General features: G+C 39.0%; 1 protein-coding gene across 1 annotated transcript; it reads right to left on the bottom strand.

Annotated features, from left to right (window-relative positions):
- Positions 1 to 1,118: 1,118 nt before the first annotated feature.
- Positions 1,119 to 4,263, bottom strand: LOC140876258 (uncharacterized). Its single transcript, XM_073280175.1, has 5 exons — positions 3,714 to 4,263; positions 3,096 to 3,662; positions 2,693 to 2,887; positions 2,512 to 2,603; positions 1,119 to 1,821 (listed from the first exon to the last, which is right to left on the bottom strand). The coding sequence occupies exons 1-5, from the start codon at positions 4,260 to 4,262 to the stop codon at positions 1,119 to 1,121; spliced, it is 2,106 nt and encodes a 701-aa protein (XP_073136276.1). The 5' UTR covers position 4,263.
- Between the last annotated feature and the right edge of the window lie 15,689 nt (positions 4,264 to 19,952).

The following is a 19,952-nucleotide window of genomic DNA, read 5'->3' on the forward strand; positions in this document are numbered from 1 at the left end:
TGTTTCCCAAGTGCATGTTACCGCGTTTACATATTATATTATTATTATATTATAATTATGTCTATATATATATGTATATATAATAAAAAATATTTGGATTAATTTCAATTTTTTTTGTAATTAAATGTACTTGACCATATCAAAACTCAATCAAAATTTTCTTGTATGTGCATCGACTAAATGTGTATTTGGATTCGCATTCCATTTATTTTTACCTTTTATGGGAAAATTTTTAGTTTGATTGATTGAAAGTTATTACTAAATCTAACTATTTTTCAAATGAAATTCCTTTTACCATATATAAAAATGCATATTAATAATATATTTTGTCTTAGACGTTTGTTTGTAAACATCACATGACAGAACCAGAAAATTTCATTACTGAGGAGTTGAGGGGGACGATCGCACTCATTATCCCTCATTTGGCTCCGTCTCTGCAGCATCCACAGTAAATTGAAAGGGAAATGTTTGTATTGGATGTTAAAAAAAATTTTAAAAGTTGAAAATTCTTCAGATATTATTAACATTTAATAGAATGGAGGAAATAACATGCATACAAGTATACAAATAGTCAAATATATTAAATTATTTATAACGAAGTGGTAAGCCACTCGGCTTGAATTTGTAAATCAATAGACATGTTCCCCACGTATGAATGTTAAGTAAGAATCTCCCAACTTAAAATTTTGACCCGATCGCTTAAATTGTATTACCAAAATTAAAATATCTAATATTTAAATTTAACTTCACCAAATTATCTTAAATATAATTAATCTTGTTTGTCATGCTTAAGCTAAAACTTTATACCGATGAGATATGTAAACTAGGTACATTTCATTTCATCTCAAAGTTGAATTCATAAAATTCAATATCTTCACCATTTCATCTCCTTTTGTAAAGAAGATCTAATCTGCTGGTCACTCATTTGAGGAATTTCAATAAGAAATTAAATTGAAAAAAATTTCTGCAGCAAAATCAAAGCAACATTCATCCATCAACTCATTTTTCAGCGGTTTCATAAATAATAATAATAATAATAATAATAATAATAATAATAATAATAATCAAACATGTATAAGAGTTACCAGTTTTATCAACAAAACGAGAGGCCTGGGAAATCAAGACGAGGCTGCTGGGATCATACTTTCAACTGTCGTGCCAACATGTTGAATGACAAACCCGTAAATCTTTCGCTTCAGACTCTCAATCTTTCCCGCGAGAACATCATTCTGTTCAATCATTATGCGATCCAACCAGTTGTTGACTCGCTTAAGTTGAGACAAAATTGCTGCTATAGGGCCACAGTTGTTGAGTCCACCATTGCCAGCAGGAGTGCATTTCCCAAAAACCCGAAAACCAGCATCAAGGGATGACTCTACAAATCTTACAAACCATATTTGCATCTCATACAGCAAAATCTTTCCAAGTTCCACAGTCTCTCCCATCCCTTTGCCCCTAGTCCAAGGTCCAACTAGTGGTGAAGAGGTATTTGTGTTATTATTCTTAACGGTTGAATTGGCAGACTGTCGTTTCTTAGAACTTTGTTGCTCCATTTTGGATGAGCCCGCAAAGTTTTGGTCTGTTAAAAGGGAGACAACTTCAAGATTTGTAGCCAAAGCGGCTTCTACCCAAAGGGTACTACTAGATTTTGATTGTTCTGATGAGGTGATGTTCTCATTAGCAGCTGATGAACTATGTTTGCCGGCAATAGATTCTGCGGCTGCTATGGATTTTAGAACATCTTCGTAAATTGACATGAATCGATCGATAGTAGGTAAAGGATTTTCAGGCTTTGAACTTGAGTGGAGATCTGTAAACATGCTGCAGTTTTTCACAGAGTAGATTTGTTAGTAGTTAACACTGCTGTAAGAGGGTTCACAAATGAAGATTCATATCGATATACACATAATACATGTGAAATTAGCACTAGGGAGGACAGTATATGTGATATTATTCACTGAATCCCATGATCATTTTAAGATACAAAACAAAGGATACCAATCTCTGGCTATTAACAAAATGGTAGTCATGCTTGTTGTAGTCATTTCAATCCATAATGTAATCGTGTTCAAATGACTTCAGCTTCTAGTGTAAGTTGTCTATTTCTTGACATTCAACATAGACCAAGCGAAGTAACAAGAGCAGCAAGATGATAACATAGTGCTTCAAATGTTTTACGCATGGTCTATGTCTGAATAGCATAGTGCTTCAAATGTTTTACTCATGAAAGAACAGCTTTAAATCCTAAAAAATGGACAGAACAACTATAAGTTGTAGTGAAGACTTCAAAGGCTAGAAATTGAAGTGGCTAACCAAGTTCTGTATTTTACAGAAATGTATTTGAGGCATTACAGTCTACAGAAGCCAAAATATCATATAAAAGATATATTTAGGGTGGAATTTAACATAGCTGTAGGTGACCAAAAATAATGACTCGAGTAATTTTCAAAAAGCAACAAATACAACGAACATTATAAACAACGAGCGTGAAGACCCGCTCAAGTGCAGTACCTTAAGCTTCTCACGATTGATTCTGTGGCCATGGCCTCCTCTAAAGCTTCAGACGCAGCAGTTGAAGCCACTCTTCTCCTGCGCATAGCATCCTATCCCAATGCAATATTACAAACGTGAATTACAATGTGCAATTGAAGAAATAGATAGTAATCATATTGATACATAAGTTCTCATGTACCTTTCCAAGTTTTGCAAGGCTTGAAGAGACACTGTCCAATGGAATACTACCATCCGTCCATTTCTTCTCGTGAATGGTGATTACAGGAGCCACATTTGGTTTTTCAGACTCAGATGGACTTTCAGACCCACAAAATTTTTCATCATTTGCGGGTGAGTTCTCATGTACATCACTTAATCGCCGAGAAATCGCAGCCTGAAAATGAACCACTCTATCACATACCAATAACCAAATCACCACAAACTGCTGTTATTATTTATAATTTCCACTTAATGAACAATGTATCTAGTTTTAGTTTTATCCCACTCAACATGTATACATAAAATAATTTCAAAACAGATGGAGGAAGTATATATTTAAACACTGTAACAACTCAAAAATTTCAGAGGACAAAAGGCGTCACCTGAGTTCTCAAAATAGCTTGCAGATCGGGTCTATTTTTAGTCCTCGTTTTTTCTTTGTCCTCAGAGGAGCTGCCTCCACCTGGAGTCGCCCCATCATCCCAGTTCTTCCTACTTGGCTTTATGGACCCTACAAGTGCCTCAGAAACCTTTGATATCCCCGCAGCAATGTTAGCCATCTTCTTCTTCCCGGAAGAATCCAGTGCTGGGGATACCTTAAGCCCGCCTGACAATCTTCGGCCAGGGGACAGAGACATCCTTCTAGCTACCACCGGACTTGCCTGCCTCCTCCCTGAAGTTGGTGATGGCTGCCGATATCGTGATGGCACTATTATTGCTGGTTCCCTTGACGTCCTCCTATTTTCGTCCTTGGCAGCCTCCTCAAGGCTAGGAACCACGCATTTTGATGGTGCAGGGGAACTCGTGCGCTTTCCCGACTTTCCAGCTGGGGATGGATCCCTCTCTGCTTTCTTCCCAGATGGGATCACGGATCTCTGCTTTAATGCTCCAGGTGACGAAAACCTTTGCGAACTGACCCTGTCTGAACCAGCTTTACCATTACTATTAGCCTGAGCATCTCCAGAACTGACATTAACATTCAAATTCTCTTTTGGGGCAACCACTCCCCTACTAACCTTAGAGAAAGCCGCCTTAACATCGCCCACACTCCCATCACCCTCGGCGCATTTCTCCTTCGAATCTATCACCTTTTTACCCATCCTCGACAAATAAGCTGCGATAGGGTCCAATGAGGGGTCAGACTCCGAAACGGGCTGGATTACAACTCCACCGCTGTTAATGCGAGCAATGAGTGGTTCAGGAGATCCAATAAATTGGTGACGACCAGCTATGGGACGTAGATTAAGTGGGGTGGGAACAGGAGTCGAGTCGAAGACGAGTCGATCGAGGTGCACAAACTGACCCAGCTGGAGACGGTTGTTGAGGATGAGTTCGGTATCACGGTCGGAGAGGGAAACGTAGGTGGAATTGCGGGAATCGGACAGCTGAACGTAGAATCCATGGTTGGGCCAAAGAGAATCCGAAGTGGACAACGCGGGGACAATTCCGACGACCTGGAGGAGAGCGCTGCGGTGGTCTCCGGTGACTTTGGTGGCGGAATTCGTGGATTGGAGGAGTTTGAGAAGGATTCCCGGGGTCAGAGACGCCATTTTTTTTTCGTGGAGAATGATTTTTCCGCAGATTGGATTTAGCATATGCAGATTGTAACTGAAGAAGATATGGGATGGCTTTGAATTCTGACCGTTGCTTGTATTTCGAATTTCAAATTTAACGAATCTATTGGTTGGAGCCTCAAGGATGAATGCATACCGTCCAAAAAATTGAATACTATTTATTACCATTTTTTTTTGAGTTTATTATAGATAAAAAATTTATATTCATTTCAAAAAAAAAAGTATATCGAACAAAAAATTGGAAAAATTCTATATCTATACGATTTATTAAATTACAACTCTTGTTAATAAAAACTAAATAAAGATATGTGGGGATCCGGTTGCTAATCTCATCTTAGGGCAATAAACGATTAATAAACAATTAATCAAACAATAAAAGAATATTCAAACCAAGAGCTAAATTTTTTTTTTTTTAAAACTGAGCACCTCGCTCGATCGGATAAACTTGCCCGATCGAGCGAGCAAGAATATCCTGCTCTCGGGTCTGAACATATTTGGCCTCGCTCGATCGGTGGAAATCATCCGATCGAGCGAGCCCAAAAACTCAATTCTCTGCTTTGAAAAATCACAAGCCCCGCTCGATCCGTGGAGTTTATCCGATCGAGCGGGCACTCTGTCCAGAAAATAAAAATGCAACTTTGCTGTACAATTTGATTCCAAATCTCATACCAACTTCATATAAACTTCTCAACATCATGCTAAATACTTTACATGCATTCAAACTAATAGCAAGTGATCTAGAATACATGAACTCTCAAGTATAAATCAATACTTGACAAAAACAACATATACAAATGTTCTTGCTTTCTAACATGTTTACCAAATCATAATTACATGTCATCTGCTTAAAACCCGAATCACCACATGTCACGCCCCGGGTCCAATCCCGCGCCTGCGCGAATGCACAATGGGCCCCTATAGCAACTACTTCGTATTCGTCCTCGCTTTACGAAAATGATTAACCCAAGTTGCTATAGAAGTCCATTGTAGCCCATTTTAAATCCATTTTAAATCCTTGATTTTTTCCATGTGGGATAGGGGTTTCACAATCAACCCTCCTTCAGAAAGCGACGTCCTCGTCGCGACCTGAACTCCCGAGATCCACCAGCACCGGGAATATAGAGGTGGCTCCTACGGGTTCAAGAGGTGGCTCTCATCATGTAGCACTTTGCCCCGCAGGTTCAAGAGGTGGCTCCCACGCACGTAGCACTTTGTCCCGCATAGCACTTATTTCCCGGGGTCTGCCGGCTGGTGACCTGGCTCTGATACCATTCTGTCACGCCCCGGGTCCAGGCCCGCGCCTGCGCGAATGCACAATGGGCCCCTATAGCAACTACTTCGTATTCGTCCTCGCTTTACGAAAATGATTAACCCAAGTTGCTATAGAAGTCCATTGTAGCCCATTTTAAATCCATTTTAAATCCTTGATTTTTTCCATGTGGGATAGGGGTTTCACACCACATGCTATCTCTCTTCTCAAGCTATCCAAGCCAACTCTAGCTTGATCATGCCCCAACCTGATGCAATGCACACATACAAACAAAGCAACAGCCGGATAACTCCGGTGAGAATAAATCTCAGTATGAAAGACATGCATATACATCATTAACGCATATGGAATCTATATGCCATAAAACTCTAAAATCATAAAACATATAATAACATGTAGATCATAGAATCATCATCTATTCTTAAATTCTTACACATAACGATTCATCTAAAGCAAGAGCATATAAAGCATAATACAACATTCATATCTAGAATGGCATATCACAACATGCTAGCATTTATAACTGCATAATCTAAACCATAGAAAATTCTAGGTTAATGCATAAATGCAATGCATGTGCCAAGGAATAGGCTATCAAATCTGATACCAATAAGCTTAGTTCTTGGGATCCCGGGGAATAAAATCTTTAACTAACCACCGACTCTTCCAATCGATGTGGTGTTAAATATCTCAATTCCCCTGACTTTGGTGCAACTATAGTGAGTCATCTAGCTCTGGATATAAATCTATATTCCGTGCCATGAGTCATTTGACTCTGGAAGTAAATCTACATTCCATGCCACTCACTACAGTTCTCCAAATGTCATATGCACTCTAGGCCATTCTGCCCTCTGTGCTATTCAAGGTAGGGTTCAAGATGAATGCAACACAATCTGGATGCATTAAATCATACATAAGCTAAAGCAACATCTTGAACACATCAAGAATATATTTATATGCATGTAAGTAATCAAGGATACCAACAAAAGCAAGTAAATCACATAAGAGCACTGAAACAACTAAGTATGTGATTTCAGGATAACTCGAAAACCACCACGTTCTTGAGTTGTTCTACCTGGCAGGAATAATGTCGATTCATACCTTTCATCGCGATTCAAATATCTTGAATCTGTTGCCAATGCCGATCATCTCAAAGCTAGCCAAATCGGTCATCACAATCTGCTTATTTCAATCAGTGCTACTTGAAGATGTTTTTGATTCAATTTCAAACACTTTAAGTCATTCGAACTCGAACTCGCCGATTCAACTTCAATAATCTTCAATTCAAATATGAAATAGATTATAACATATCTAAACATCAATTTCCAATCTGAATCGATGTTTCTTTAAAGCTTATATAGTTCAAATCTTGCTAATGCAATCGAAATTCAAACCGACGTCGCAACTATTCGAGTCCGATAAATCTTTCGATTCAAATATCATCATATCTTTATTCTCAACAAAATCTTATATTCAATTCATCCACAATAAGCTTAAAGATTAGCTCTAAACATGTAGAATTCATATCAATTCAAAATCTTGAACCGGCGGCGTAACTATACGATTTCGATCTTCCCAAAAGCTTAAACATCAATAATACAATCATATAAACCAATAATCATCACCATTTCATCAGCTTATAAACGTACATAACAAGTTCCAAATTTCAGATTTTCGAAAAATCTTCACAAAATCCAAATCATGTTCAAACGACGATCTTTTCTCGAGCCGTCTTAGATATGCTATCGTCGTATATGCTAGAACATATTTATACAATCAAATCTTAATTTTAACAACAACTTAAAATTCAAACATGGTACAACTTCATAAAACTTACGTCAAAACGTAGCACTCGGAGCTGTGATCGCAATTATATGCTTAATCGAAAATTCTACCGGGCGGATCAAAAGTTATTGGAGATTGAAAGGGACAAAAATGGCTTTGGAATATTGTTTTCAGAACTCTCGGACACTTTATGAGTTGTGGCTGAAAAAATCTGATTCCCACGTGAATTGTTTGGATATATATTAGCTTATTTACAGTTTAGTCCCTGAACTTTGGCCTAATTGCAATTCAGTCTCCGGACAGGCGATTTAATTCAATTTCAATCCTAAATAATTTAAGAATATTAGAATTCAATTCTAAACTCTAAATATTCTCAAATTAAATATTTTCGGATTAAAATTAAATCATTTCGGAACTTCTCGCATTTTAGTCCTTGAACTACTCAATATTTGCAAATTGGCCCTTGCTCGAATTTCATACTCAAATTAAATCCTTGATATTTATCATCTTGGAATTCACATCTTAAATTTCATAAATATGAATTCAAATATTTTTAATCTTTAATTTAAGAATTCCGGATATTAAAATCTTAAAATCCGAAAATCCTCAAATTAAATATTTCTGACCCGAAATTGAAATCTCTAATTTTTAGAAATTTTTAAATTTATCTTTTCACTTTTATTCGGAATTTAAATCTTAAATTCCGTAATTAAGAACTTAATATTTTTGGGCCTTACATTTCCTCCCCTCTAAGGAATGATTTCGTCCTCGAAATCGCATTCGACCTTACTGCTGATTCTCGTAAACTGTATAGCTGACTGAAGTAATACTAACTCCAATTCTCTGAGCTTTCGATATCTATTCTGATATCTTCTCTTCTATCGTATCTTAAACTTCTTTCTGATTGCTTCTGCAATCATATCAATTCTTATTAACATGTAATCACTGAGTCAACTTATATCTAAGTTGCTCTTTCTCGTAATCTAATCAGTTTCTCTTAAACTCTTATCTGCTTCTGTTTTATCTGAATTGAATGCACATACATATTCTAGCTGATATGATTCAGCCACTGCATATGAATAACAATTCATCTATCTGACAATTTGAGTATTAATCTATAAGCTAGATCAAATACTCACAGGAATCAATTCTGAAATCTCTTTCTGAACCTAATGATGCTCGGAAAAGAACTTCTTGATTGATCATTCTGTTCAGATTTCAAATCTCTATCTGTTACTCGTTTGCTAGCTTTGTCAATGCTGCTCTATTCTCATTATGTTCAAATCAATCTTCACAATCGCTATCATTTCGTGACTCATAGCTGGTCTGATAGCTGATATTTCTGAAATTTTATTTCAATATAAAGACAATTCTGTGTTTCTGATCAATCAATCATCAAAATACTGTCTTTATATCTATCAAATAGCTGTCACAGGAATCATAGTAATCAAGTGGCAAATAATCAATCAACTAGTACCGAATCTAGTACTATAGTTCTGAGCATATCCTCGGAAATCTGGATAATCACATCTGATAATCCACTAATCAAAGGATGATATAATGAAATCTCATACAACCAAACACTCAGAACATCTGACAATCAATGCCACAATCTAGAAAACAAATCTAAAGTCTCTATCTCGACAATAGATTTCAAGAATTCCTGTAATCTGATCATCTTGCTAAATGCATAACCAGTATCTTTTTATGTTTGTATCATATCTAACACAACATATTCATGAATCTGTCGAAATCTACTACACTCTAAATCGCAAAATCATGACGATTCGAGTAGATTCGAACCAAAGTCGTTCAAAAAGTTGATCTGATTTCAACTCTTATGTAACTAATCTGTTACAGAAACCACTTGAGTACTTCTTTTCTGCTTCTTTTACTGGAATTTTCGTATTGGTACTGTTAATTATGTCGTATCTGCTTTCAATTCTTTCACCAATACTGATTTCCAAGTAATGACTACATGTAAGTCATACATGTTTAGACAACTGAATAAATATTAAATATATTGTCATATGCCTCTTTTAGAATCTGATATTCCATATCTAGAATATCTGGCATAATCAAACGATTAATCACCACAAACATTCATCTGTTCTGCTCTGCTGTCTTATCTCTTATCTTAATCTAGCGTTCTCAATCAATCTGTTGCTTTTATCTGTCCAAACTAATTCGAGTTTAGCTTGGATCACAACAATTCTGATTGTTTAAGTATCTGTCAAGCATAAACATTCAACAAGTACAGATCTGTACCCAATAAATCCAGCAATTAGCTAAAACCCAGAAATCTTGCTAGTATTCTGAATCTGAATTTCTATCAGTTACGAGCCAAATACTTCAAGATACACTGAATAAATACATCAAATAATCAAAATTCTCAAATCTCAGCTCAAAGGAACTTGCTCAAATCAAGATCATCCAAAATTACATATTCTGAATGATAAAATCTGCTAAGTGATACCATATCACTTGCATCATAAAAATCAAGAAGAAGGAATCAAATCAGACTCTAGTAAAAAAAATAAGAGTCCATCAAACTCGATCGAGGTCAAATACAAAAACCTCAGAATCGATATTAAGAAATTCAAGAATCACGATTTCTATGATGTAATAGCTTCAGCAAAATTGAAGATAACGCTCAACTGTAACTGATCTTTCTTATTCTCTATTGACATGAGTTCATTTATTAATTCTTAGCTGACAATAGTCGAACATCATCTTTTCGACTTAACTTATTGTCATAGAATTAATCATCATTTCGGTACTACATAACTCTTTTATACTAAATCTGCTAACTGTTTCTGAAGTTCTTCAGTTCACATAATGCTCATCTATACGAGTTGCCATAATACTTTCGTACTAGACACCACTCTATATAGAACTGCATTCATGTCGTAGAAAGGTCGAAATATGTCATTGAACTATTTCTGTACATTCTAACCACTGACATAGTTGTCAATTCTAGGTTAATTTTGTACTAGTTCAATATATCGACTAGACTTCTACTGACATTCTTCCACGATCATCGTGATATAAACAGTACCGACATAATAGAAATTTATTTCTGCAACTCATATCAATAGATCTCTACTCATTGCTATTGCTGGTCTAACTTAATCACTGCACATAATCAATCAATTCTTATCTGATACTCAGTTATTGCATTAATATCTATAATGCATATTCAATCTTATTTCCTCAAGTCTGCATTTCATCTTCTCTGTCTAATCATTCGAATGCATTTATTCTACTCAAAGGAAAAAATCTCAGCAAATATATTGAATAAAGGCTCATCAGATACGGATTATAGCATAACAAATCACTAATCTATGACTGTATACTATGCAATCAATATATAAGCGGTTAACTAGAATTAACTCACTTACCTGTAATATTCTTATCTGATACAACTTGAGCCTTTCAATCTTTGCTGCTGTTGCCACTATCTCTTGCTTCATAGCTATACTGCTATGGAAGTTGTAGTGGAGGTGATGATCATAGTGTTTCCACAATTACAGAGGCATGAATAAAAATTCAACTCTGCCTCGTACTACCGGTTCATGATTTCGTTCTTCTCTTACTGGCTTGAAATCAACTTATGCGTCTCTACTGTTCTATCATCTTTAGCATATACAGAAAGAAACAATTCTGTTAACTTACCTGCCAAACAATTTCAGTACTTCTTCTGGCAACTTCACCAACTTCTTGCTAAGTCCTGAAGTTGATATAAAATCAGGCTGGTTCTATGTTCATCTGAATATGCTTCTCTTGAACAACTGATCCAGCTCTTCAAATCAACTCCTTTCTAGACATAGCATATTCTGTATCTTTCTAAGTTGATGATTCATAGCTTTGGAGTTGTTCAACTAACATACTCCTCAGTACAATCGGTTCAAAACCTTACCTCAACACGGTTCTGTTCTATCTGAGGTTCTGTTCTGTCTGAGATTCTCATTGTAACGACCCACTGTATCAAGACAGGTCTTTTCAGCGTGCTTATGTTGCTTATGTCAACTCCTTTCTAGACATAGCATATTCTGTATCTTTCTAAGTTGATGATTCATAGCTTTGGAGTTGTTCAACTAACATACTCCTCAGTACAATCGGTTCAAAACCTTACCTCAACACGGTTCTGTTCTATCTGAGGTTCTGTTCTGTCTGAGATTCTCATTGTAACGACCCACTGTATCAAGACAGGTCTTTTCAGCGTGCTTATGTTGCTTATGTCCTCACTCACACGCACCCTGGAAAACTTCCCAGGGGGTCACCCATCCTATAATTGCCCCAAGTCAAGCACGCTTAACTTTGGAGTTCTTATGTGATGAGCTTCCGAAAAGAAGATGCACCTTCTTGATATGAGCAGTACATATGAAATCTTTTAAACCCTCCTCAACTATGTAGTCTCATACCTACACAGTCTCAGAATCCCCTCTCATTCGGGCACGGGATCGGTTCATTCATGTCTCCCTCCGCCTAGAAGCCTTTCAGGAGCCGCTCATTGTCCGTGCAACCTCTTGGCACCGGCGATCACTCCCCGCCTCTTCAGCCCCGGGCGTCACATGCCCACCAGCTTCCGCTTGGTTCGTCCCCGAACCATACCGTACTAAGAGAGGTCGGCTTTGATACCAACTGAAACGACCCTAACTCTCTAATAAATAAATATGCGGAAATTTTTTTTTTTTTTTTTATACTACTAAACAAATATATGTACATATATGCCCATACATATATGCACAGAATAAAATAATTAAAATAAATACACGACTAAATAAATAAATAATTAAATACTTAAGAAAAATGCATTCTTTTAAATAACCATCTGAGTCAAAACAATAATTAAAAATATACTGCATAAATAAAATAATTAAAATGTGTGCATGCACTAAAAATATTTAATAAAATATTCCAATAAACCTCAACCACTAAAAATATTAAAATGTATCATGACAACATGCACGGTGACTCAGAAGCTGTCACGGTCACGGGGCTACTGCAGCGCTGCTCATACATCCTCACCACCGGTAGGAGTAACCTGCTCCTCTACGTACTCACCTGCACCATAACAGTGTAGTGAGCCTAGAGGCCCAACATGCATACTAACAAGGGTTTAAAAATAATTTAAATCAATTTAATACTAATACATACATATACATGAATGAGCATGCTTAAAAAATTACATAACATAACTTACATAAATAAACATACATAACATACATAATATCATACATACTAGAGTTGTTGAGCATTTATTTTCTTAACATCGAATGGTCCTATCCGTAAGTGTGACCCATAGTGCGACTGATCAGTCTAAGAAACCATCGTACGAGGCTGGTGGCGAACCACCCATACATAAATGGCAGAAAACTGCCCATACATAAATGGCAGAAACTGTCTATACATAAATGGCCACACTACTTCAATTTCCACCTGAAATATTTTATTTGCTCAACCATAGAAATTCAATCATAGCATAAAAATTGATTTCATGAATGCATGTACTTAAATAAATTGTGTGTCCTTCATTTATATTTAATTTATTTTTTTTAATATCATATAAATATTCAAATAACTTTTCATGCATAAAAATAATTAAATATAAACTCGGGACACACGCAAATTTCTCATGGTTTGATACAGCTGCTGGCCCTAGACATGCAAGCCCATTAACTTAAGACTTGGCCCATAAATCAACCAAAGCCCATTAAGACTAAATTAGGCCCAATAACACTGTCCCTGGCCCAATGGGCCCAAAAGCCCAATAATAGGCCCAATAACTTTCATGGGCTCCCAAGCCCATAAAAATTTCTGGCCAACTTAAAAACTTAAATAAAAATTATTAAAAGCCCAAAAATAACTAAAATAACCCAAAAAAAATTTAATGGAACCCAAATAAATTAAATGGTACTAATTAAATTTTTTGGGAATTTAATTAGTCCATTTAATTCCTAATTAACTTAAAGACTTAAAAATAAAAATACCCGAGCCCAATTAAAATAACCCGGATCCGGACCCACTTAACTTAACCCATCTTATTTTAGACCCGACCCGGACCACCTGACCCGACCCGGACCACCTGACCCGACCCGGATCCAAGTCAAACCCTAGAACCCGAAACCCTACCTTACCTTTCCCTCCTTGTCTCGGCCGCACGAGCAGCAGGCCTTCACGGCCTGCTGCAGCCCAGCTCCGGCCACCGTGGCCGGAGCCCCGCCGGCAGGACCTCCCCAGGGTCCTGCCGGTTCGAACCATACCCTGGCCCGAACCCCATGCTGTCCCCTTAGCCTACACCGAAACCTCTTCCACGAACCCTAGCCTGCGCAGCAGAAAACGGGCAGTCATGGTTCATCTCGAACCAGACCGGTCCTAGCCCGTTCCAACCCGTGTCTGACCCTGCCACTCGACCCTAGGGACCCCAAAGAACCTTTCTAACCATGGACCAGCAGCCCACCTAGCCATGGACATGAAAAACGTGAGCATGCAATCACAAACCAAAACCGAGTGCTTGAGAGAACAAATTTTGAAAGAAACATGCTGTCAAAAAGATGAGTCTCGGTACTACACACCCACACACATACATACACTGATATAGGATTAAAAAGTGAATAGAAACATGCCTTAATACCGATTTATAGAGCTAAAAGCGTGTACGACGGGCTTCGGGACGACGGGACGACGACGGGATGCCTTGGCTTGCTTGGAACCTTCGAAAACCGACCTCCTATGGAGTTTTAGGGCTGAAGACCGATTGGAGAAGATGATGAACAGTGGGGTGACGGCTGGGAGCTTGGAGTGATCGGCTAGAATAGGGTTTTAGGTAGAATAGGTTTTATTTTTGGTGTTAATTAAAATATAGGTTAAATAATTAAATATAAAAAGGTTTTAAATAATTAATATACAACTTAAACCCCTAATTAAACTAAAAAAAATAAGATAACATAAAATAAATCTCGAAATATTAATTTAGGGGAATTTTAAAAATACTAAAAAGTCAGTATTTTGACTAATTTTGGATAAAAATGACCCCTAAAATTAAATAAAATTAAATACTTAAAATTTTGAGATAATAAAACTCAAAATAATATTTTAAGGCTCTAAAAAGGCTCATAAAATAATTTGGGTGGAAAGTCGTCATCTCGTCCGTCCACGGTCCCGTCTACGCGATCAAATAATAAAAATACTAAAAATCATAAAAATTACTAATTATGGGTTAAATGCTTAAAAATGAATTAAATCATGCATAAATAATTCACATAATTATTTAACCCATAAATCATAAAATTTAAATAATTAATTATCCTAATTATGCAGGCGGATTTACGTATTTAAAATACCGGGTGTTACAATTCTCCCCCCCTTAAATTGAATTTCGTCCTCAAAATTAAAGTACTTACCCGAACAACTCCGGGTAGCGAGTCCTCATGTCGGCCTCGGTCTCCCAAGTAGCTTCCTCCTCTGAGTGATTCAGCCACTGGACTCTGACCATCGGTATGACCCGCGTCCTAAGCCTCCGCTCCTCCCTAGCCAAGATCCGCACTGGCCTCTCCTCATACACTAGATCCGGTGGCAACTGTAAGGGCTCGAAATCCAACACATGCGACGGGTTGGAGACATATCTCCGAAGCATGGATACATGGAAAACGTTGTGCACTGCCGCTAGCCCCGGTGGTAGAGCTAAACGGTAGGCCAACGTGCCAACTCTCTCCAAGATCTCGAATGGCCCTATATACCTCGGATTAAGCTTGCCTCTCCGGCCAAAACGCACTACTCCCTTCATCGGTGACACCTTCAGGAATATGTGATCACCTACAGCGAACTCCAAATCTCGTCGTCTGGCATCTGCATAACTCTTCTGCCGACTCTGGGCAGTCCTCATCCGGTCTCGGATCTGAGTCACTATGTCAGCTGTCTGCTGCACAATCTCAGGACCCAGCAAAATGCGCTCACCAACCTCATCCCAATGCACAGGAGATCTGCATCTCCTCCCATACAATGCTGCATAAGGAGCCATACCTATAGACGACTGAAAACTGTTGTTATAGGTAAACTCCACTAATGGCAGTCTAGTCTCCCAAGAGCCCCGAAAATCAATGACACAAGCTCTCAGAAGATCCTCGAGAACCTGGATCACCCTCTCAGACTGACCATCTGTCTGGGGATGAAATGCTGTACTGAACAAAAGCCTCGTCCCCAAAGCTGTGTGCAGACTCTTCCAAAATGCAGATGTGAATCTCGGATCTCTGTCTGACACAATAGACACTGGTATGCCATGCAGTCTAACAATCTCTCTGATGTAAAGCTCTGCATACTGTGTCAAAGTATAAGTAATCCTCACCGGCAAGAAATGAGCTGACTTGGTGAGTCTATCCACAATCACCCAAATCGCTGTGCAACCTCTGACACTCCTCGGTAAGCCAACCACAAAGTCCATCGTAATATTCTCCCATTTCCATTCCGGAATGGGAAGAGGTCTAAGAAGTCCTGCCGGACGCTGATGCTCTGCCTTGACTTGCTGACAAATCAAGCACTCTGACACCACTCTCCCGATGTCACTCTTCATCCCGGGCCACCAATACAATAGCTGCAAATCTTTGTACATCTTCGTACTTCCGGGGTGAATGGAGTACGGAGATGTGTGAGCCTCTGCTAAAATATCAGCTCTCAACTGATCGACGTTCGGTACCCACATCCTCCCTAATCCGATCTCGCAGAACTGGCTGCACCGTCAACACTGACAAGCTCGGTGCATGGCCACTCGGATAACACTCCAAGCCAAAACTCTGAATCTCGCTCTGTAGTGGTAACTGTACGGTCAAACATGATAGCACTGACGACTTTCGACTCAAAGCATCGGCCACTACATTAGCTTTACCCGGATGGTAGCTAATGTCACAATCATAGTCCTTCACCAACTCCAACCATCTGCGTTGTCTCATGTTCAACTCCTTCTGTGTGAAGAAGTACTTGAGACTCTTGTGGTCTATGAAAATCTTGCACTTCTCGCCATACAGATAGTGCCTCCAGATTTTCAAAGCGAAAACCACTGCCGCTAACTCCAAGTCATGTGTCGGGTAGTTCTGCTCATGAATCTTCAACTGCCTCGACGCATATGCGATAACTCTGCCACTCTGCATAAGTACTGCGCCCAAACCAAGCTTGGACGCGTCGGTGTACACCACTAACTCCTCATGTGGCACTGTCATAGCTAACACAGGTGCTGAAGTAAGTGCATCCTTCAGCTGATCAAAGCTCCTCTGACAATCTGGACTCCAACTATACTTCGCGTTCTTCTTGGTTAAGGAAGTCAAGGGTACTGCAATAGAGGAAAAACCCTTGATGAACTTCCTATAGTATCCTGCCAAACCCAAGAAGCTACGAATCTCCGAAGCATTCTTTGGAATCCCCCAATCCTTCACTGCCTGCACCTTGGACTGATCCACTGCAATCCCATCCCTAGAAATAATGTGGCCTAGAAACGCCACTTGCTCCAACCAAAACTCACACTTACTGAACTTTGCAAACAGTCGATGCTCTCTCAAAGTCTGCAAGGCTGTATGCAAATGCTGTGTATGCTCCTCAATGCTCCTCGAGTAGATCAATATGTCATCAATGAATACAATGACAAACTGATCTAGATACGGCTGGAAAACACGATGCATGAGATCCATAAAAACTGCTGGAGCATTGGTCAACCCAAAGGGCATCACTAAGAACTCGTAATGCCCATATCGTGTCCTAAAGGCAGTCTTAGACACGTCTGAATCCCTGACTCTCAGCTGATGGTAACCAGATCGCATATCGATCTTGGAGAATACCGAAGCTCCCTGCAACTGATCGAATAAATCTTCTATCCTCGGCAGTGGGTACTTATTCTTCACTGTGACCCTATTGAGCTCTCGATAATCGATGCACACTCTCATACTGCCATCCTTCTTCTTCACAAATAATACTGGAGCTCCCCATGGAGAAAAGCTAGGACGAACAAAGCCTTTCTCTAATAATTCCTGTATCTGCTCCTTCAACTCTTTCATCTCGGTAGGAGCAAGTCTGTATGGTGCCTTGGAGATAGGCACGGTGTCTGGCACTAAGTCGATGCTGAACTCCACATCTCTCACTGGTGGAATTCCTGCAACATCCTCCGGAAAGACATCCGGAAAGTCACGCACCACCTCTATCTCTGATAATGATCTGCTAGATGGCTCTGAAGTCGTGACGATACTCGCTAGAAACCCCTGGCAACCCCGTCTCAACAACTTCCTCGCCTGAATATGAGATATCACCTGAAGCATATCACTGCTCTGAGATGCATGAAAAGTGAACGGGTCGCCTACTGTAGGTCTCACTGACACTGATCTCCGACGAAAATCAATCGAAGCTCCATTGACTGTCAACCAGTCCATGCCCAAAATCAAATCGAATCCACTCAATGGCAAAACTACTACATCTGCTCGAATGGAGTGTCCCTGCAGCTCTAACTCCAGTCCTCGAATAACCTTCGAGGTAGAAATAATCTGCCCTGACGGCATAGTAACATCATACCCACTGTCACTACTCTCAGGTGTGATGCCTACCCGCCTGATAAACTCCAGGGAGATAAACGAATGCGTAGCCCCTGAATCTAGCAACGCAAACGTGAAGTTTTCTCCTACTAGAATTCTCCCGATGATTAAGGAGGTATCTGGGTCTGCCTCCTCAGCCTGCATGACAAACACCCGCCCAGTGGTGTTCTTCTTCCTTGAGCAGTTGTATGCCCCATTCCCTAGCTCCTTGCAGTGGTAGCAAACGTTGGAACCGATCAAACACTGACCTGAGTGAGGCCTCTAACACTATGGGCACAAGGGAACTACTCCTGTCTTAGGGGCCCCGCCCCTCTGCTGCTGCTGCGGCTGGCGCCCCTAAGGCCTCTGCTGTTGTCCCTGCTGATTCGGGCCCTTAGACGGCCCAGTAAACTGCTTCTTCGCAGAAGGCTGCGAAGATGGTCGATAAGCTCCTGGCTGGAACTGCCTCTTGCTTTGCTGTTACCTCTGCATCTCTCGTCTCCCTTCCTTAGAACGCAATGCTCTGCTAACTGCCGCCTCGTAAGTAGTGACATCCAACATGCGATCGTCATGCTTGATGTCAGCCCGCAATCCACAAACTGTCTCAACTTGTCTGGTGCACTCAGCAAAAGAGGCACGAAGTGACACCCTCTCTCGAACTGGGTAATGTAATCCACCACATATTTCTTTACGTAAATCGCCATGCATAACTAAGTATTTTAACATTAATGCTAACTTAAATTCTTAAAAGTGAATCATGCTATAAACACTAAAAACTTACAGACCGGTAGCGTGGATTTCTGAGCTCGCATAGCAGTAATGACCCCTCCAAGGACCGTGCTTTGATACCAACTGTAACGACCCACTGTATCAAGACAGGTCTTTTCAGCGTGCTTATGTCCTCACTCACACGCACCCTGGAAAACTTCCCAGGGGGTCACCCATCCTATAATTGCCCCAAGTCAAGCACGCTTAACTTTGGAGTTCTTATGTGATGAGCTTCCGAAAAGAAGATGCACCTTCTTGATATGAGCAGTACATATGAAATCTTTTAAACCCTCCTCAACTATGTAGTCCCATACCTACACAGTCTTAGAATCCCCTCTCATTCGGGCACGGGATCGGCTCATTCATGTCTCCCTCCGCCTAGAAGCCTTTCAGGAGCCGCTCATTGTCCGTGCAACCTCTTGGCACCGGCGATCACTCCCCGCCTCTTCAGCCCCGGGCGTCACACTCATGCTATCTGCATAAGCTGTCTTATTCGATAACAGAAGCAATCGATATGGCAGAGATTATAACATACAATTTAAGTATAACATACATATAATCTCATGCTTCTGAATAGAACACATGCTTGCAAATTCTCATGCTTTTCACATAATACATGCTTGCAACGAATTCATTTATTCTAATGAATTCAAGAAATCATACATACATATCAGCATATAAGCATGTAATTCGCATATCGATAAAGCAAGCAGTGTTCAATCAAACAATCATCGTCGCATACAATTCTGTAAAGCAAGTAAAGCATAATCATGCAATACTATAAATGCATGCGACTTAATCTGTAACACCCAGTATTTTTTTTATACGTAAATTCGCATGCTTAATTAGGAAATTTATTTATTAAAAATTTTAGATTATGGGTTAAATATTTATGTGAAATTATTTGTGCATGTTTTAAGTTATTTTCAAGCATTTAATCCATAATTAGTGATTTTCACGATTTATGGAAATTTAATTATTTTATCGCGTAGACGGGACCGTGGACGGACGAGATACTAAAATATTTAACCAAAAATATTTTATGAGTTTATGAGCCTTAAAATAATATTTTAAGGTATTTTGTCAAGAATATTTTAGTATTTAATTATATATTTATTTAAGGGTTGATTTTTAGCCAAAATAAGTCATTTTAGTGACTTTTATTAAATTTTAAAAATTCCCTATTATATTATTTCGGGATTTATACTTTGATATCAGATTGTTATTATTATTTTTTTAAGAGTTTTAAAGATTAAGTTAAGGTATAAATTATTTATATTGAGTAATATCTAT

Source organism: Henckelia pumila, chromosome 1 (genome assembly GCF_033568475.1).
Source record: "Henckelia pumila isolate YLH828 chromosome 1, ASM3356847v2, whole genome shotgun sequence".
Taxonomy (NCBI): Eukaryota; Viridiplantae; Streptophyta; class Magnoliopsida; order Lamiales; family Gesneriaceae; genus Henckelia; species Henckelia pumila.